This window comes from Ramularia collo-cygni (assembly GCF_900074925.1).
Source record: "Ramularia collo-cygni strain URUG2 genome assembly, contig: RCC_scaffold13, whole genome shotgun sequence".
Taxonomy (NCBI): domain Eukaryota; kingdom Fungi; phylum Ascomycota; class Dothideomycetes; order Mycosphaerellales; family Mycosphaerellaceae; genus Ramularia; species Ramularia collo-cygni.
Window position 1 is genome coordinate 211406 of NW_019716267.1, and position 20614 is coordinate 232019.

General features: G+C 52.8%; 4 protein-coding genes; 1 reads left to right on the top strand and 3 right to left on the bottom strand.

The window, feature by feature from the left end:
• Nucleotides 1-406: 406 nt before the first annotated feature.
• On the bottom strand, nt 407-2282 carry RCC_08023 (uncharacterized protein; the record flags this gene model as incomplete). XM_023773275.1 has 2 exons in its annotated part: nt 407-1127; nt 1204-2282. The coding sequence occupies 2 exons, from the start codon at nt 2280-2282 to the stop codon at nt 407-409; spliced, it is 1800 nt and encodes a 599-aa protein (XP_023629043.1).
• Nucleotides 2283-7062: 4780 nt separating this feature from the next.
• RCC_08024 (uncharacterized protein) lies at nt 7063-7377 on the top strand (the record flags this gene model as incomplete). Its single annotated transcript, XM_023773276.1, has 1 exon — nt 7063-7377. The coding sequence occupies one exon, from the start codon at nt 7063-7065 to the stop codon at nt 7375-7377; it is 315 nt and encodes a 104-aa protein (XP_023629044.1).
• Nucleotides 7378-12815: 5438 nt separating this feature from the next.
• Nucleotides 12816-13220, bottom strand: RCC_08025 (uncharacterized protein; the record flags this gene model as incomplete). XM_023773277.1 has 3 exons in its annotated part: nt 12816-12961; nt 13025-13087; nt 13151-13220. The coding sequence occupies 3 exons, from the start codon at nt 13218-13220 to the stop codon at nt 12816-12818; spliced, it is 279 nt and encodes a 92-aa protein (XP_023629045.1).
• Nucleotides 13221-19433: 6213 nt separating this feature from the next.
• RCC_08026 (uncharacterized protein) lies at nt 19434-19919 on the bottom strand (the record flags this gene model as incomplete). Its single annotated transcript, XM_023773278.1, has 1 exon — nt 19434-19919. The coding sequence occupies one exon, from the start codon at nt 19917-19919 to the stop codon at nt 19434-19436; it is 486 nt and encodes a 161-aa protein (XP_023629046.1).
• Nucleotides 19920-20614: the final 695 nt, after the last annotated feature.

Consider the following 20614-nt stretch of genomic DNA (forward strand, 5'->3'; position numbering starts at 1 on the left):
AGCGAACGGCGGCAGTCCTTCGGAGTGGCGTAGTGCACGACTGTGGAGCGGAGAGCACGGGGTGCATGGCCTAGCTAGTCCAATGGCTCAACAATGAGTGCAGTAAGCAAAAAGCAGAGCGATGGCGAGAACATGGCGACAGGCGGGAAAAGGAAGGCGATCCACGGAGAAGAGTTCCGCGAACTTGCGTTTTTCAAGAAGACGAGGAAGAAGGACATCAGCTGCATGAAGCCTGACTTCTTGTAATTGATGATGCACTGGGTCTAAGGGCGGTTGATTCGTTATGTAAGATACGATTCTGTACAGGAGGTCAATCTCAGTCGGCCCCAGCCCTTCATTGAACAAGCCATCTCTCGTCAGGCACAGTCGGGTGCTTCWCGGGATCATGCTCGAACCAAAGAATGCGTCACAAAACATATGGCTTGACCTCATAGGCAAAGAGCTTCATACTCCAACCCGCAGCCCAATGAGGTACATCATCCCGCCTCACATATGCAACCTGCACGGCTGTGGACTGCTCAATCCAGTCGAGAATTGGTGGAGGAGCAGTGGAAGGATCAACATCCAGAACGATCCACACATACTTGCTGAGAGCCCATTTCTTGAGCCCTTCCAGTTCTGCTTTGAGGAAATCAGAGTTCCACATTCGAGCGCTTAGATCCTCGAGCTGTGCTTGGCGCTTATCGGGTCCAGGAGCAAGATGCAGCGGCTTGTCCAGCTCATCAATCATCGTAGAGAGCGAATCTGTCACGGCTCGAATAAGCAGTTTCGGCCGATGTCTTATGCTGGGGAGAAAAAACGAACTAAACTCGTTCCGGCGAAAGTTACCGTTTACTGGATCTCTCTCTAGTATCAGGAGCAAGTAGTTCAGAGCGTGGATAGCGCGAATGTCGTAGGACAGCATTGCTGTCTCAACTGCAGGTAGTATAAAGAGGTACTTCCCCAACTGCATATTGCGGACTCCGGGCTCTGCCGGCAGGCTCACGACGGCCTGGTTGTAACCGTAGATGCGCTGGCACAGCTTGTCTGAAATGTTGACATTGAGTTCCATGTTCCAACGCTCAAAACTTGCCCTGACCATGAGATCCGTTTCGTGAAGGACGATGTGGTTTGAGAACGATTGATTCCTGGTCTATTCAAAAAGGTCAGCTAACGAACCTTCAGATCTTTGGAGACCAGGCTAGACGTGGGAACCTACCGTACGATGCAAGCTTTGCGTAAAAGAATCTTCGTGTAGCCCAGATGCCCCACTGTCTGATGAGGAGATTCTTGTAGTCTGCCTGATCTTGACCGTAGTTTCCCAGCTTGAGAGATTCGGCGTCGTGGTCGTACAATGTTCCAATGGCCAGGAACAGGTCACGTCTGAATTCGGTGCTCCGCATGGGCTGGCAGGCAGCTTGCACATCGACACCCACGCTCGAGATCAGCACCATGTCTAAATCAAACATGGTTGCAGACGACCAGTCGCATACTTCTCCTGGCCTTGGTGCCTCGTATGGCCAGTGTAAGATGAGGTTCGCGGTACGCAAAACAGTCTCAAACCGGAAAGCTGCCATCTTCTTCTGCTCTGGACTCCTGTTCGTAATCTGAGTCCCCACACCACTGAATGGATGGGGAAGAACTGCCTGCCAGTCGAGATGCGAACCTTGGTATGTAGTTGTGATCAAGGACGCCTCTTCACCAGTGATGGAGTATATCTTGCTGTTGCCGTAGCTCCTAGTCGAGGGCAAGATGCAACCAAGCGGCGAAGCGGCAGGCGGCCGACCATGAATGCCTACCAGCCAAGGCCATATGCACACCGTAGTGGCGTTCTCGAAGAATCTTGCAAATCGAAGCAGACCAACGTGGCATCTGCTGCAAAGCTGAACCCCGTTTTGGAAGTCCTTGGCTATCTGACCATGCTCCAATGGACCCAAGCAGTCCATACATCCCTGTTGACCACCGAGCTCCTTGCGTTTAGTGCGCATGATGTGCGTCACCATCAACTTCCGGGCCGCAATGTCGAAGTCTCGGTGCTCCTTGTGCAACAATTTTCCGTGAGCAGCGGCAAGGGCAGCATTACGCCCAAGTCCTTCGACCAAGTTGCGAAGGATGTCAGCCCAGAAGAGCCTGCCTGATGGCCCTGCTGGATCATTGGCCAGCCAGAGTGCTTGATGGAGGCTCACAACATCTGCTGCGGAGCGGAGATGAAGAGCAATCTGATTCAGCGTCTCGGTGGGTAGAGCGTGTAGCGAAGGCGTGTCGCGTGCCCGTGTCTCGGGTTTGCTTTGCGAGACGCCCATTGTGATGATGGACGAGAGCGGGGAGATTGCTGAGACGTTATGCTTGCCGGCGCTGGAAATGTTGTCAGATTGGTGGAATGCTGTGTTGTCTTGTTCAAATGTGTTTGTGTCTCGTGCGTAGGGACTTAGTCTTAAAATTCTGGCCGAAGTCGGATATTCCAGATAATCTGAGACTAAGACAGCACGCCGATGCTTCACCTTTGAAATACTTTTTATTTCACGGCAGTAGACCATCGGTCCCGAGCGACGAAGACGAGTTCCACACGAAATATAACGCATCTCATCAACTCAGGGGCAGTCTGTTCACGCTTATACGTGCGCCGAGCTGACAATTCCCAGCGCATAGACTGCTGCCAAAGCCCGGCTTTCTCCACGGTATGCAGTTGCTTCTACTCCTTCCTCCGTGGAGTAGACCTCTGGCCCCCCTTTCGACCCGAGCCCGGTCGTCCTAATACCGTAGGAGGTAAATCCTACATTAACCAGCAGCTGCGATTCGAACCTTGAGTAGAAACAGCGAGAGGTGCATCCTCTCAGCTGTATTCTGGAACTCGGCCTTTGGGGTCGCCACTTGGCCAGTCCCACACGCGGTACATGGTTTGACTGCGTTAGCCGGATCCTTCGTGATGGTGCCAACTTTCATTCTTTCCGGGTCATTGCTCCGCGAGTTTGCTATCACCGAACTGCCCTCCCTTGACCTCCGCCCACCGCTCTACTCCTGGGCAAACATCCGGCCAGGGTATCTTCGAGGATGCGTCGGTCGAACCTGCCACTAGGATGACTTGCATTCCGCCTGATTTGGAGTCAAAGGACGATTGGCAGGAGTCTGTGGAGCTCCATCGCGACCGAACGCCGGCATCTACGTACGCCGCAAACATACTATATGCCACAGGGGTCGGCAGTGCCTCCAGAGATCCACGGCAGTGCTTTACGGGACGGGTTCTCGGATCGAAGTTGAACTGGCGAGCTGATGCTGGAGTCGAGCTTCTCCGGACAACTTCTCATCCAGCTACTGCTCCTCACGAGGCATGAAGCCGCTTCACCACTCTGCATCAGGCAACTGAAAACAGCGCTAACTGAATGGATGATATGCATAGACCAGCAGGAGGCGAAGGAACTCGGTAAGGTTAATACCAGATGAATGAATGATTGAAAGATCTCTGGCATAAGTATCTTTTGTCAATACCCCAAGCAGGTGTAGGCGTATCTATGAGGATGTCACAGCAAGTTCAAATTCCACATTGGCAGTCTCTCGCCGTACACCTCTGTACGCGTCCACGACGCGTCTCACGCCTCCGATTTGTCAAACCACTACTTCGAGCACCACCTCTACGGATAGGATACATTCACCTGCCTCGTGAAACGTCCAGGAAGGAGAATGAAAAAGACTGGATATAGCCGCCTTCTGGAGTTGCAAACTCAACTAGAACTGCCTCAGGGGTCGGAATTTCTCAGAGTCAAAACTGAACTGGATACTACGGTTTGATCTGGTCAGCAGCCTCAGATATCCTGCCGCCTCCCCCACGACTCCAGAAATCCTTCTGGTGTCCCGGTCTTTGCTCTCCCGAGCAAGTGTGAAAAGTGTCAGTCATACGGGAGACGTTCAATCTTGGAAAGAATCTACAAAGACTTGGTGCAGGGGACGCGGAAGACGCGTCGAGACGATGGCATTCAGGTCCTACTCTGTCGTGCCTGAATATCTTTGCGGTAGGTATTAATAGCTTAGGCACTCACCTCCTCTAGGGTAGTAGCCTTGTATGGACGTAGGGCCTACAAATAGCAGCTTCTGTTCGAACTTGACATAGACTATCGAATCTTCTTCAGTCATTTTCTCGCAAAATAGGTGTCCTCGTTGAWCGATCGCCCTGAGCCTCTTAAGCAAAGGGCAATATCAAGATCTCATAGTGCTGTCCATTCTTTCGAGGAGGTACTACAAATATTTTCCTCATCTCAAGCACATACACGATGCATAGCTTCAGCTGTGGTTGTCGTGTGTTGTGCCTTGCGCCCTTTAATACTGAATCCCAAGAGTAAACATGGAGACTTAGCTTCTGGACTGACCGTAGCACGCGCCGCGACGCGTCGTTCTTTTGTTCGACCGGCAGTGACTCAGGGGATGGATTGCTCTACCAAACCTAGAGGCTACAATCCCTCTCTAGAACGGACGAGAGTAAGCTGCTTCTGAATCCATGTCATCTTCTACCGCTGTTCAGGAAATACAGAAGGCCAATTCGAGAGCGAAGGAGATACACATCTTGAATGAATAAACTCTATTACAGACGGATAGAGATACTGTCTCCTGCCTTTACACATCATCTTATCCAACCTCTCTTGCCTTCTTCATACCACCCTCCGGGGCATTGTCAAAATCTGAAAGACATGAAGGATTGTCTCGTAAATGCAGAGCACCCGGGTAGAGGATGTGCCGCGTGTCTTCTTAGCCCTGTCAGCTAGAGGAGCCTTTGATGTTGTTCACGGCRTCCCTTCCGCGTGTGTACAGGATGGCAGGCAAGATTGTCTACCGCTCAATTGCTCAATTTAACCGCTTCAGCGTATATTGAATCTTCTCTTCCTCGGCACCTCAGTGCTCCTTATCAAGATGTTGTCCATAAGTTTGACAGCGCTGCTCGCGGAGTGCAGAGTCTGTATCACCGTCATTGTGTGTAGAACGTCTAGCATCTGGCGCAGCTGTTTTTCGCGTGTGTGCTAAGGGCCCGAGCATCATCGAGCTTCTGTTCCAGCTCCAAAGTCGATAGAGCGCTTGTCAACCGCGAGTTGCCTGTTATCCTTGTTGATCCGCCACCTCAACCCTGCTCTTCGAATCATGGTGCGTCGGCGCTACGCGTTTACGCTGTTCGACGCGTGGGGTGCGTCCGGCATCTTGCGAGGCTCTCGTCGGCGATTGCACGGAGGCGCTGCTCAGGGTTGAGCTTTGAGCTCTGAGCTCTTGGAAAATAGGTAGCTGCATATCCGCGACGCGTCTCGCATCTTTCTTCGCCAACTTGCCATCCCGGTCCTCCTCGTCCTTATCATGATTCAGGGGCCTGGAAAGTTGATTTTTTTGTAGTGTCCGCCAAATCTTCCATATTCAGCTCTTGTAGGAGTTCATGCAGCCAGCATTGGCGTTTGTGTAGAAGCCGTGGCCGAAAGGCAATATTATGTCGCCAGCTCTTGGATTCTTTCCACCCCTGAGATATCGCGATGTCTCTTCGTCATGCGGTCGCCTTTCGCTCTGGTTTGACTATCCCCCTATTGTCGGATGTAGCACTGGCGAGATCCAAGATAGCCCTGTACGGCAGGAAGGAAAAGTCCATGCTGCCGATTGTCTAGCATCGTGTTTGGCCGCCTTTGTTCCATGTGCGAGGGTTCTGGCGGAGAGTCCTGGCTCCAACTTTGCATTTCTTAGATCGTTGGATCGGTGAATCGCTGCGGTCTCTTCTCCAGCTCCGGCCGCCTAACATTCTAAACTCATCGCCCTGCAACCAGCAAGCGTGGAGTCAGCGGCTTTGAGTGGAATTCCGTGCGGCGGATGTGTCGTTCGTCTGTGATTGCCCATCCGACGCGCGTAGGACCGCGTTTGATGGATGTGCGCAAGTTGTATGGTCGAAGCTGAGTTGCGAGCTTTCAACCGCAGCCCCTCGCGGAACTGTAGCGACACCTCTTTCACCCCCGTCTCGCTCTTTGCTATGCCCCTCTCTTCATGATGTTCGTGCCCGACGGTACGTGGCATTCGATGCCCTCCGCTTCGATGGAGGTATTGTATTGTCATGGAGCGTCAGCGCAGCCTACCTCTGGTGTCTACGGAGGTCTGCAGCGTCGAAGTCAAGATCTCGCTTCCCACCTCAACAGCTCGCTGTCCTGTATTGACGCCGCTTATGCCTTCTGCTGCTCATCGCTATGCTCGTTGCTCTGTGCTCATGATTTGAAGATCTGCCGTCTGCATAAGACAACGGGGGTCGTGTTCGGCAAGCGTATCGAACCGGCGCGTAGAAGCAGAGGAGGCTGCTCCTTGGGGTATTGTTATAGTTTCGAAAGGCGAAGCTGTTCTAGCTGCTCCATAGCCAGCTCCGGAGTTGGTCGTGAAGCTACATGTACCTCTGTCCGCCTAACGCTCTACCGCCATCTCTCTGGTGGTGTCGTCGGCTTATCCCTGATGATTTCCGGCGGTGTTGTTCTGCGCAATGGCTGTAGCATATCGTGATGAACAAGAAGGGAGCGCTGGTTATGGTGTTTGTTATCAGCACGAAGCGGAGTTCTCAGCTGCCCCGGGAGCAGCTCGCTGGACCATGTGGACGCCGCTCCCATCTCTGCCTWCATGCAGCTCTACGCTCAACTGCCTGGCGGTGTTGGTGGCGTATCATCAATGAGATATGATTCGATCCTGTTCAATCGACTTGTCATATCGTCGTGTAGTGGTGAAGGAGGCTGTTGCTGGTGCATAATACGAGGGCAGGGACAGGATCCTAGCTGCACGGGAGCAGCTTGATGGCTGTAGTAACGCCGCTTCCCATCCCCGGCATCGTAATGCGCTGTGCTCGCCTTCGCGGTGGTGTTGGAGGTGTTCCATGAATGAACTGTAATGAAGTAATGTTCAATGAATATATTACATCATCGTGTAGCTATGGAGGAGGCTGTCTCTGGGGTATTCTGCATGGGTAAAAGCGAATCCCAGCTGCACGAGACGAGCCCACCGGCTGTAGCAACGCCGCATCCATCCCCAGCTTCATAACGCTATGAGCTCGCGTCTACGGTGGTATTGGCGGCGTTCCGTGAATGAAATGCAATGAATCCATGTTCAATGAATGTGTCATATCGTCGTGTAGCGATAGAGAAGGGCACTTCTGAGGTATTCTACGTGGGAAAAACCAGATCCCAGCTGCACGGGACGAGCTCACCGGCTGCAGAAACGGCCGCTTCCACCTCCGGCAATCGACAGCCTCAACGTCAACGCCGCCATATGGTTGACGAGCTCAACACTCCACAACCAACGCTTAGTTCATCACGCGAGTTGGATGCAGCCATCCATACCCCTGTAGTTCAAACCTCGAAGTATCTAGGGAAATATCTGAGCGTCCTGTGTCGAGATCTCCAAGTGTAGCCACAATAGCGTTCCTCAGCTCCGGCTGGACTAAGGCCTGGCTTCACGCAAAAGAGGGTATACAAATCATTTCAGAATTAGAACTTTCGATTCCCACTGTTGGTTCAGTGGGAAGGTTCACGTTGCACACTAACAGTCCTTGCACAACCACAAACATTGGGCAGAGCTGCACTAATAAACCAACCTTCTTCGGCTTTGCCGTAGGGGGATTACGAACGATGCTGAGCGCTAGAGGGTTTATCCCCAATAGTGGCCGAGCGAGTCACCGGACTCTTTTTTTTTTGCACTTTTCTGTGGTTCGAACCCTGTCTCTTTTTGCGCTGACTCCCTCCGCCAGGCTCGAACGCAGGCCATATCATTCTTGATCAGCTACAAATACTCCAGGCCCTCTCTGCGATAGCTACCGCCCACAAAGGCAATGAACGATAATGCTAGCATGATGAAGGTTGGGGGTATTGCCGAGACCATGAGCACTTATTGATAGAACGGGGTGGTTGAAATCAAGCCCATCCATCTTTTTGAACCCCTGTTCGACATCTCACTCGCTGTACGCAAGGCAAATGAACCGCGAACAGCCTCGTCAGCCTCAACGACAGTGGATACATGGTCAAGAGGCATGTTTGTTCTGGCACTTTCGCTTTCCAACATGTTCGAGAATGGGCCATATCGTTTGTAAACTGAGCTGCACTATTTCAAAGGCCCTTAGAAGACGCTGTCGATCACAGCGGAATCGAGAAGGATGTCAGCATGGAGGAAGTCAAGAGCAGAGGCATGGAACAATCGACGGAGTATCAAGTTGCATTTCCTTTCTCGTACATTCACCCTCCATCATACTCGGCAACTGTAGACCTTTCCCAGGAACTACTATCATGGGAGGGATAGCAATACACCCATTGATTCAAGTTGAGCAGTGTACAAATAGTAGGGTGATCATAAGCAGCGTTCCAAGTCCAAAGACTTGTCGACGGAATTGCTTTTTAAACCCAGGACACAGGCGATTGGGGAATTACTTTTGCCAAGCTTCACGAAGGAGAGAATGTTTTGGTCCGCGTTCGAGTCCTCCTCCAAAAATGAAAACACAGAGAATTATTGTGATTCTACCATCCAGGGCATCAGCTGGACGGCAACATGATCACAGACTTGTCACAAATGGCAGCGCTCGAATCGACAGCGCCGTGCGATCGTGCGAACGCGTTCTGGGGTTGTTCGAACTAGCGGTTCGAACTGAAGTCTTGGCTGGTGGGAGGCTGGCATCATTCGTGCTCCATGTTGGAAGGAGCATCATTCTCGCCGCCTCTTTATCAATCAGCGCCCACGGAGACCGCCTAGATCCCCCTCGAACCTACATGATACCATTCTCGGAGTGGAATGAACAGCGCCACGTCGAAGGCGTCGTGGAGCTTACCACAGCGGCAACCGTTTAGGCGCAGCTGGCGGAGCATGAGAACTGAGCAGCAAGGCTGAGGAGGAGCATCGCTAAGGACTATTCCTCCACCGCGTCCCTGACAACGTCTGATCGACACCGCCCACAAGCCCCTTACGTTTGCCGACTGCCATCTTTCGCGGCCATACCACCAGCCCCATCTCAGACGCGCCGTGCAGAGGAAGCGGAGTTATTCGCAGCAGTATCGTGCTAAGCGCAGGTCGTAGAACGTGGACAATGAACAGCAAACTCCATGCGGAATGCCGCAGAAAACACATCTTGCCGCTCCGCCCTGAATAACAGCCCACCGACACCACCTACAAGCCCCTTGCATTCACCAAAGGCTACTCTCGCTTTGCGGCTACGCTGCGCCATGTTGTACGCGTCGTGGAAAGAACAAGAGGTGGTAGTGCGCCGCGGCGCCGTTAGTTCAAGCGAGTCTACCGGAGGACTGATAGCAACGTTCACAGGATACAATACCGCTAATGTCATCCTCTCCTTCGATGATAACGGTCCTACAGCTTTGACATGACGGACAGCAACTTCAACATTCTCAAGCCGCCGAGACCATCAATCTGACGCATCGTCGTTGATACTGAGACACACCGCTGATAATATTCTCGCAAGAACAACCCTCTTAAAACAGCGCGATGAGCAATACGAGGCGGTATAGAGATTGGGCATGTGACGTTTGCGTTGGTCTGAGATGCAGCTGTTGGAGGAAGGATACTCAATTTGGCGGAAAGGACCACGCACTACACCGCTACCAGACCTCCGTGGTATACCAAAAGCAACGTAGTAAATATCTCCAAATTTGGCAAGAGTTCTTTCTGGAGCACAGCCGTCAAGCGCGGTTGGCAACAAGACCACAGCTCCATGTGTCGTTGCTGTATACGCCAGCCGAAGGCGAGATGGCTGAAGATGAGCAACAGTTCTAATAAGACATGAGGCGAACAACATGCTCTTGCTGACGGGCAACCTGTAGAGCTCCGCCAACACAACAAATCTGCCTCTTCCAACGAGCAAACACCGCTGAAGTAGGGCAGCCGCACAATCCGATGAACAATGTGTTGCGGAACCACAGGGAAGCCATTGGCAACGCCACTAGTCCCCGCACGAGCTTCGAGACCAGGCAAGGCAAATCGCTAGCCGGTAGAGGACGGATGATTCTGCAAGAACCCGTTACGGAAGACAGTGGCTTTCTGCCGGATCCTTTTCGACGCTCGCTCGACACTGAAACAGTGAACACACCTCCTCCTGGGGCCAGACGTGTTGTATCACGATCAACGTTGAGCAATCGGCAACGAGTGACCCGGAGCATCGCAGATTATCGTAGAGGCTTCAAGGGAGGAAACCGAAGATAATACAGGATCGACGGGGAGTCCAACGGCTTCCTTTCGCAAAGCCGACTAATGCTCAATACTCTACCAACAACACCAAACATTGAAACTTCCCCGCACTGGATGAAAACCATGTCGATGTAAGACCAAGATAAAATTGACTGGTGATTCCATAGACCCAGGCGCCGGTGGCTGAGAAAAAAGACCGTGACTTCATCACACATACCGCTGCAGAGAACATTGGCGCTCTGTTGCTTCTCGATATCCTCTGGCACCAGGCTAGCGGATGTCTCCTTCTCAAATATGTGTGTCGCCGGACCCAATCCCACACGGAGCGGGATGGTGGACTTACGGTGACATGACGGATGCGGAAGGTCAAGGACAGTGAAGCCTGAAGGACCAAACGCAACGACTTTAGAATTGCAAAGGAAGGACCCTGATTCCATGTTTGCCGCGAGATGCAGATACATGTCGGAAACTCCGTCGATGCATCAGAATCGATGGACGAAATGTTCTCGCTCCATCTTTCAAAGTCCGAACGTCTAGCACTAGAGAGAAACGGCCGGAAGATTGAGAACTGACTGTTGGTGGCGGCGTCATATCGAGTGGCAAAGCGGTTTGAGAATGTGGTTGAATCACGGGAGCGGCATATGGCAAACTGCAGGAAGCAATTTTGCAGCCACATTTCCGGATTTCCAGAACGGCACCACATGCAACTTCCGAACCATCCAGTGAGCACTTTCCCGGTGTTCTTTGCTGGCATCACCGGCGGAAGTGTCACGCAAGCCGAAGGTACCTTCATATCTCCGATGAACTCCACCTACGCCGGTCGTCCCGCGACGTTGGTGGACGTTCAGAGAGGGAACCCCGGGAAGATTAGCTRGAGGAGCTCTGCAGTCTCCATTGAAGGCCTCGCCCGCGATCGACTCGTTYGATTTTCACATCGAAAACTGCCAAAGATGCCTCTACAGTCTCGACACATCCCCTTTTCCAGGCTTTGGTCGCTGTATCGCTGAACGCACAGTGCTCAATATCCGTGGAAAGGGACTGCTCAAGATCGTCATTACAACAGAATCGAAGCTCAGAGTAATCAGCGAGCACTTATCCTGAGAGTTATTCCTTGGGGTACCATATTAGCAGTTGCCAAGAATGGCTTCAGGGGTCGAAACTTTATCTCGACCACTCCCATCGTTGCTTCAAGAAACTTGCCAATTTCTCTTGAACGGATCCAGCAACTTTGATCGATTACTAGGAAGTCCAGCGTATGCTTTTATCAGGGACTCAGACCAGACAGCCAGAGCAGACTCGTGGTGAGGAAGCCGCTCATGCGTTGGACGCGTTGCTCGACGCGTCGTGATCTTGACCGAACGTTCGGAGAGCTCGTCCCATCTTCAATACTACCAAGATTGCCATGCCTTCAGGAGCCAAAGTCACATGGGATAAAGTCTTGCAAGTACAGCCGTATGCCAGGCCTCTACTGTCTCGAGAGAAGTACGAATACACCGGACAGGGCTCGTAGCTGGCCCGTCGGCCCCACTGCCCTGCTCGAAAACCATGCTGCTTACTCCAAGAGGCTAGAGATCTGACACACGCCGGGTTATGATTACGACCTCTCCTGCATGCTGGTCTTCGAATGTTCGGGAAAAAATATCCATAGAAAATACGGCAAGTAAAGCATCATCGATGAGTCCACCGGCTAGCCCACAGTCTTCGTTTTACCCTGTTCAACCCACGCTTTTAATATGATGCATCTCAACCCTATGCTTCAACAATACAGCTATACGCTGAATACAGAACTCCGAGAACAGTTACACTGTAGGCGTAGATTGTCTGGAGATGAGCATAGACGAATGAGCATCCTGAGCTGAGTGAAGTCGTTCTGCTTCTTGAGATTGTCGCTCTGCTCATTGATGATCTCCCACCGGACCAAAGCTACGACTTGCTGGGAAACCTGTAGCTATGTCTCGAAGCTGCTGCTTGATATTGAACCTATGGTTTGGACAATAGTAGCTTTCTATCCTTCGAAAATTGAGGGATGAGCAATGAATCAATGAAGATAGTTGGCGAACTACGTACCCGTTTCGAATTCCACACTGCGAATTCCAAATTCGACACTTTGAAGTCCGATAAATTTCCTGTTCACTTCCACACATACGAACAGGCAGTAACACCGGAAAGCTGTGGCCATGTTTCGAAGCTGCTGATATACAATGAACCTATGGTTTAGACAATAGTAGCATGCTATCCTTCGGACGTTGAGAAATGAGCACTGAAGGAATGTATATGCTTGGCGAACTACGTAGCCGTTTCAATTTCCACACTGCGAATCCAGAGCCCGACACTTTCAAGTCCCATAAAATACCTGTTCATGTCTACGCATACGAGCTGACAGCAATACCGCCTATCGAATGCACAGCGACTCTCTATGAACACAGATACAATAGTAAGCAGAGCAGCAGGTAGCTTGCCAGCGTCATAACAGAGAACTTTGAGACGTGAGTGTGAGATCTGATAAATCCTGATGTGTTCGAAGTTCGACAAAGCGATTGCCGACTATGCCCTTTGGGCTATGGTGCGCTCATTGCGCGGAGCCCAAGGCCCTCTCCACCGCCGCCACCGCCCAGACACACCGCACACACCCAAACACCGGAGCCACCAGCAAGCAGGACAGAGAGCTAGTCGTTGTCCACGTCCTGCAGGACGTGCTGCAGGAGCAGGYGCTCCTCGTCCGCCGGACCCCAAACACGCACAGCGGCCAACGCCCACGCAGCGTCCGCCAAGCGGACGAACCGCCGCCGGAGCCCCTCCCAAGCACGACGGACTGTAGTACATATAACGTTAGCTAGCTGAGCTATKAGAAGTGGGATCGGGTAGGAAGGCTTACAGAAGTCACGCTCGGCGGTGACCGCCTCGACCTGGCGCTCGAGGTCTCCGATCCGCTCGTAGCCTGAATTTCATGCTGCGTTAGCTATCCAGCCCTTATGAAGTGAGAATGAGCGAGCGAACATACAAAAGTCGATCTCCACGCCACGCTCCTCGACCTCCGCCAGAAGCTGCCGCCGATTCCACGACAGGGCCATCTCCTTGATGATGGTGATGGTGATGGTGATGGTGTTGTTGTTGTTGTTGTTGTGGTGGTGGTGGTGATGGTGAGAGAGAGGGAGAGCGGTTGTGACAGCGTGATGGTTGCTGTTGTAAAACAGAAAGCGGTTCGAGAAAAGTGGAAAACGAAGCAGCAGCTTCACTAGTGCGTGGACAGTGCTCAATCTTTCATTGGTCCGGTAGCGAGATACTGGGCGGGAGAATACTACGATCGAAAGAGAACCGCACGGATACACCAAGCGGTGGGAAATGATCTTTTACGAATCTATACACAGGTCTAGAAGGAAGCGTTTCTGCGCCGATGCGGGAAGTTTCAATGGGAGCGATCATTACTCCATAATCCAACTACAGTATCTTGTGCGGCTCCACAGCTCTGTCCCCCACCGAGAGATGTCTTGAAATGTCCCACATCTTCCTCCAGCTTTTCACTCCCTATGTTGCGGCTTTCAGCTTCAAGTTTGTGGCAAGGACGGTGTTGGCAAGAGCGATGCTGCCCTCCTTTTCTCACGTCGAAGTTTTCGTTCGTCCACGAAGGATGTTCTGACGATTTTGTCGCCGTTGCTGAGCTTCTGTGCGTCAGGATGGGCGAGGCTGAGACTGGTGACCGTAGAGCGTTGCTGCCGTTTCGTGGTAGAGTGCCGCCGCTAAGGCTGTGGACTCTGACTCTGTGGAATGGAGGCCGTGATCGTGAATCTGCAGTTCCTGGAGTCGTCGTCAATACAGTGGCGAGCCTCAGGTCTCTCTCAATGGTCTTTCGAGAGCTGTAGGACCGAAGAAGAGGCCATTCTCGAATGCCTGTGTCATTCTCGCCTTCCTCCGCTCTTGAAGGTGGACACCGCATCAATGGAGCTGTGATAATTAGCAATYGGAATGGACGCGAGTTCAGAGAATGGAGCAACTGCTACTACTGTGCTACCGTGTCGTGAACATGCTAGGCCTGAACACCGGCCAGGTCGACAGAAGTCCGGTCACGTCGGACACCGCGTCCTAAGAGACAGGCACACTTCACAAACATCCAGCATCAAAGACCACGACAGTCACGGCGACAGAGGAAAGACTACGACGACGATGGAGAAGAAGCTCTTCTCCTGGAACTTGCACAAGGCAAGWGACAGATGAAAAGGTTGCGTCAGCTGGAGGCAGTGCAATACCAGCGACACGGTGCTCAAAAGAGCCGGTTCCAAAAATTGATAAGAAGGTCAATGGGTGTTACCCCATTGTAAGCGAATCTGAAAAAATCAGATTCACACTTCGTATGCAGAAGAAAGAGATTGAGACAGAAACGAAGATATTTATGCTTGCGGCGCGGCGCTAACGACGTGCTACAGCTCGCGCGTTAGGTACAGTTTGTACGCAGAGAGGCCTCGCCGATGACGGTGCGGTACGGGTGAGGGCGGGATGGAGGGTCACATCCGAGGACTAGGTACGGATCGCGGGTGTGCAGATCGGATTCATGGACGCTTTGCGGAACTCCACTCCCCTGCCACGAGTAGCAGTAATACCATCTCTGCTCATTCGTCTATTCATCTGCCTCATTCATCTGCTTCCTTTCTTCTGGTTGAGCTCCATGCTCGTGTCCAATGCTCAAGTGTACAGGTTGACGAACCAGTCTGACCACTCTGACCCATCCACGTTCACGGAACAAGTTCTACTCAACTCTCGGAGCTGACAAACCCCAGCGCTTCCCCTTTGAAACTTGCTAGAGGCCGCAAGAAGATCACCTCCTCCTCATCCTCCTCCTCCCCTACCTACTCCTTTATCCAAGGGCTTCCTAGCATGGAAGCTCGCTTGCCACGGCATGCCGCCGGAGCAGACCATGAAGGTCACCAGAGATCTGTGACTGACTTCCAACCAGACCTAACGAGCATCTCGTCGCTAGAAGGATTAGACATTGCAAGCCCATCCGCAACTCACGCGCCACAACCGGCAAGATTGTCAGTGCTCGTCGAGACGCCGTTCGTAGTCTGGAAGCTGCTTTAGCGCCTGGTCCCTTCTCAACTCGAACAGTCCTCCTCCGGATACTACCAGGCCTCGCTTTTGTGTTCTCGTCAGACAGACCGCCACAAGACCAGGATAAAGATTTCATGGGGACAATGAGTTGCGTTCGCGGACGCAAAGAGAGGCAAAATCGAATATGCCACCTCCGACAGAGATAATACGTGGACGAGCTTAAGGTTGCACAGTGGAGGAATCTACTGGCATTTGCCAGCTTGATGGAGAGCGCTTTTCAGACTCTGACTTCTCAACCAGGACGCTTTCGTTAGCTGGAGCGGAACCTTGACCAACGGGAAAACGCGGCGAAGCAGTGGCCTTGTTGGATCAATCTGAACTAGCCAAGCACCTGCGTTTGATCTGGAGAAGAAGTGGCGGCGGAGATGTTTTGACGCGGATACACCTTGAATACACCGTGCCGGCGCGTGCGGTGGGAAGAGAAGCTGGAGAAGGAGAACACTTCAAATCAAGACTACCAGCACAGCCGGATCGAAAGTTCCACCAGGAAAATGAAAGGCAAGACAACAAGGACCTCAATCTGGTAATCCTACAATTCGTGCGCCTCGGTCAGACCTATTCCACGGCAGAATCCCAGACGTGTCTTCTCCAAGCATTCTTGCACTTTTGCAAGGCTCGAAACTACTGTAAGTCAGAGTCAGGCCTCAGCAGATACTTTGCAGTAGTTGGGTTTGCATGTGGAGCCCGCAGGCCTGCACCATTCGGTAGCGGGTTCAAGCACCGTCCCTTCCGCACCCGCAGGCAGACTGTCTTTGCATATTTTCCGCAAGCTTTTCCCGGTGTTCAAGCTGTATGCGCTGCAAATTGTCCCGGCTAAGGGAGCCAGCTCACTGTCTCGACCATTCCGCGCTCCAAATCTCAGTGCGGACGCCTTTCATCCTTCGCCGGGTCGTGACTCTAACCATACCACTTAGCTAGAAAGTTCATTCCACGCCGTACTTGTCGCAGTGCCGCAGAGAGCTGAGGTCCGTAAGTCTTCACAGTCCAGGCAGTACGCGACAGCAAGCTGTAGTCCGGGAGTCTTGACAGTCCAGTTGGTGCACCGCAATCGAACTGGAGCCGGAGAAGATTCGCTGATTTGCACACATTCACTCATCCTCCCGGTCACTCAAACTAGCTTTCGACTAGGGTGGCGTCTTTGACGCAACTCATCTTTGTCTAGGTATTCCAAGTCAAGCGAGGCACCGGATAAGCAAAGGCGATCTAAATTAACGCTCTACAAAGCTCTACGAGCATTAGCATAGACCGGGGCTACCGGAATGGAGCAATTGCTGGCGTCCTTCCCTACAGCGGTACTAAATCGTTTCCAACCAGCTCGGCAAACCGACACTTACAACCAGCCTCACCTTCTCGGGCTGGATTAAGCAGACTTCGCGCCAATCTCGATTTCAGCTATACTCCTCCAGTCCGTGAAGAGCTCCAACGGCCTTGCTAAATATGCGGAGATGTCTTTCCATGCATCCTTCAGCATCCGCCAGTGGCCTGTCGCCAGTGGCCTGTAAAAAGCCAGCTCGGCGCTTCGCTGTTCGACATCTTAGACTGTTCAGGCCGGCAGGGCCATAATATGATAGCCCTCATGTCTTGTTACACGAGACGGCGCTGAAGGACATCAACAGGTGGTCAATTCCCGGCACAGAGCGGTTCGCTCGGAAGAAGCCAAAACGGTTTCATGATGCAGTTCCATCTACATTTGGCAAGAACTTTTATCCAATTTCTCGGAAGTCTTTCAGCCCAAACCCTGCTTCGGCACAGATGGCTGCATTCCTGTGTCGAAAAAGTACTTTTGGATGCCAGTGATAGAATGATCTTCAAATTCGACGTTTTTGGCCTCTCCTGCGGAACCTATCTCATGCCAGTTGGGGGTGCTTGCAAAACTCTTTCTTCGAGCGAGCTCGTCAACAACGGCACTCCGCTCCGCAACACCTCTCCATGGCGATCTCACCAACGTCCTTCTCGGCAGGTCTGCGGGCCTCAACTAAGGAAAGGGCGTGGCGGTCTCCCTGCGGGTCCCTGCGACCAGCGAAGCCAGGAGAGTCGGCAAAGGGGTCACGAAGAGGCCGATTGCGCATAAGGTCGCACAAGAGTCGCACGAAGAAGGACCGCAAGGCCAAGAAGAGTAAGGAGTCCGGTTGCGGTGCGCTCATGGAGCGGAGGCAAAGAATTGAGAGGCGGCTGAGGCCGAAAAGGAGCACAACACCAACCTCGCCAGCGATATGCAGTCGCAGTGGCGTTTGCTGAAGCAAATACCTCGCCACGTAACACCAAGTTCCAAAGTTGMCAGAAGTACTCTCGTTGTCCTGCCTTTACCAACCCGAAGGCTACAGCTGCTCGACATGGCACATTTCCTCCGCCAAAGTCAATGCGACTGAGATCCAATTACATGAAGTGTGAACGCTGATCATGCTCGAGAAATTACCGGGAAAGGCGATTCTTGGCCGCCACCCGAGATTTGACTTTGGAAAGCTCGACTTCAGGCTTAGATCCTGGCTGATTCTTAACATCTTCTCCCAGCTCGCTCTCCCCAGGTCCCTTTCCCCAGATCGTCTCACGACAGTCTCCAGAGTAGTAGCGGCACTGGTCATCAAGACATTCCGCAGCATCGAAGAAAAGTCAGGCACCCATCATCGGCACAGTCAGCGGATGCACAATAGAAAAGCCGGGGCGGCCAGAGCGTCCAACTCGGCTTCGCGATGTCGAACAGGGAAAGATTCCCATGTTCGAAGACAATTCGCCATCAAGGAGCAGTAGCCTGGCTTGGCTTTATCTGCCTCGATGCAATGTCTCCAAGAAAGGAGTATGGCAATTGCCTTGCTGCAACGCCCTCATCCCTCGTCACACTTTGCAGCCGCCTGGAGACAAACATTGCACTCCATAGCAGCGGGTTAGCAGAGGCTTCTGATTCCAACTCCCGCGCAAGAGACGAGCAACGAGGCTCTAGGAAACTCAACAAGAGTCAGAGAGCGGATGAGGAAGCCAAGACGCAGTTGAAATGACCGCGGTGACCTTCGTCTTTAAGGCCTTGCGACCCCGTGCGGACTTCTTGCTGAAGGAGACATGCTTGCCCGCGCTCCTGCGTAGTCCGGAAGAACGGATAGCGCTCGTCAGCAAAGCAATCTCGTTAGCCGGACCTCCTTAATGACGCTTCGTACTCTTAAGGGGCAGTTCCTTGTTGATCTTGGCGCGATGCTCGGCTATAAGGTCACGAGGAGGGAACGCTACACGACGACGCTGCAGAGACAAAGGCCGACTACTGGCCGGAGGAGCACCAGCCACCGAACTACGTCGAGCGGCCACACCGTCCATGTTACGATCGGCGGATAGGGAGCATGGTTTGCTGAGAATGAAAGTCAGCAAGCAGACACCCACTGCGAACCCGATGCTAAGGAGTACCGCAAGTACTCACTACACAAGGGCCATGGAGACGCGGCCCCGGACCCTGCGAACTGTGGGTACTAGTAGTCATGCGGGCACGGAATGGCATAAGTATCGCCACGTCTGCCTCCGAGCGAGGATCATGCAGCGGCGTCATTGACACTTACTCGCCGTTGCGAGCCGCCTCACTCTCCTGGTCCCGTAGTGTGATGTTCAGGGAGAAATATGCGATACTGGGCACCTTGATGAGACACGCTCTCATCGGATCTCATCAATATAAGTCACGATTCCTTCCGTTAGACTTGAAGCACATGATCGAAGAGATCCGGCTCCTTAAGTAGAAGTTGAGTTGAGTAGCCTTGCCAAGACAAGCCTGTGCCGAAGATGCGAGGTCAGATTTCACTCGGCATTGCTGTACTGTCTGTCTAGTTCGAGCACTCTTGGGCTTGCGAGACATTTCCACAGAGGCGGGTCAAGATTCTATCGCACCAGAGGCCCGTAGGCCCGACAGGAGCGTCACGACATGGTTTAATGACAGCTGTTTGAAAACCTTCACATCGATTGCTACATACCTCCTTTGCAAATACACCGTAGTGAATATGTCCTGAGAGTTGCCGGTTGCTTGTCTGACTTCACGACCCGACCCTCTGGACAGTCAATTGCGTCAACTATGAGGAAGCTCTTCTTAGACTAAGCCGGCTCGGGGACCGACGGGACGATGGAATGGAGAGACGCGCCGATCGACCACGCTCTCTTATTCCTCTGAGGTGATACAGACCGCGTCCTCTTCAGCCTTAGGAGCCAGTGGCTCATGCCGAAAAGCCAGTCGACAAGCCGCTCGAGCGGAGAGATCTTGGACATGCTGCTCTCTCTCCGCTTGCTAGGTTGGCGCCGTGCTCCTTCTCTTCTACCTCCGTGAGCGCACCGCAATCATCCTCCTTGCTCTTCTTGGCTTTACGGCCCTTGTTATTGCGACTCTTACGCCGGGAAGATTTCGCGGACCAATTGATGTTGTCCAAGTCTGTGATCCCATCGGCATACGACGAGGCATTCGACTCAACCTCGCGAGGTTCGGGTGAGCCATCACCACGGGTGTCTATGGCGTCGTCATCTTCAGATGACGGAAGGTATGCCCCCGCGAGGTCCTTACGGCTAGCGGATGCAAAAGGGAACGGATTGGCGGCGCTTCTTGAGTTTGGCGGCCTTACCACGAGCAGGTGTTCCCCGGCAATGGTTCGTCCTCTTGTATTTGACGACAACAGTCTTCCTGCTGCGCTTCGTAGGCGTTTCGCCATCGTTGCTGCTAGGACCATCGGACGACGAAGTGCTGACGGACTCCCCCCGGAACGCAACTCGATTCCTAGTGTCCGGTGTGCCGGCAGCGAGAAGAATTGGTGCTGGCACAGGCATAGCAGCCTTGGCATACAGCCGTCCAGGGGAAAGCTTGTCGAGGTCTTCGTTGAGAGCTGCGCGATTTGATCCCGAAGGAGGTCGCGGCGAGGAGCCGAGGAGGACTCACGACGGCGCTTTCCTGACTTCACTACTGACGTAGGTTCGGCCTTGGAGCCAAATTAAACAGGGACTCCGCCTGCGTTGCGGTCGGAGGGTCTGCGGAGGAAACGGCGGCGTATTGGGAGAGTAGTTTGCAGGTACAGCGCATAGCTAGTCTCCTGCTCGATTAGCAACAGGCCCTGCGGGCCTCAATCTTGGACATGGCGAGAACCTGGTGTATGACTTGGTTCGCATGAGGACATCGTGATCCACACAGCCGTGGTGTACAAACTGGCGACGAAGCCTGGAGCCTGTGGCGGTGAGATAAGGAGGAGCTGAGGCAGGAGAGAAAGCGGCAACAAGAGAGAAGCGACAGCAAGAGGAGAATCTAGATCATGTTATCCCCAGGGGGGTGATGAAGAACTACCATAAGAACTCAGCATCTGCACAAACGACTCTTTCTCATGTGTACCTACAGGTACAAGCGCGTGACCCGGAT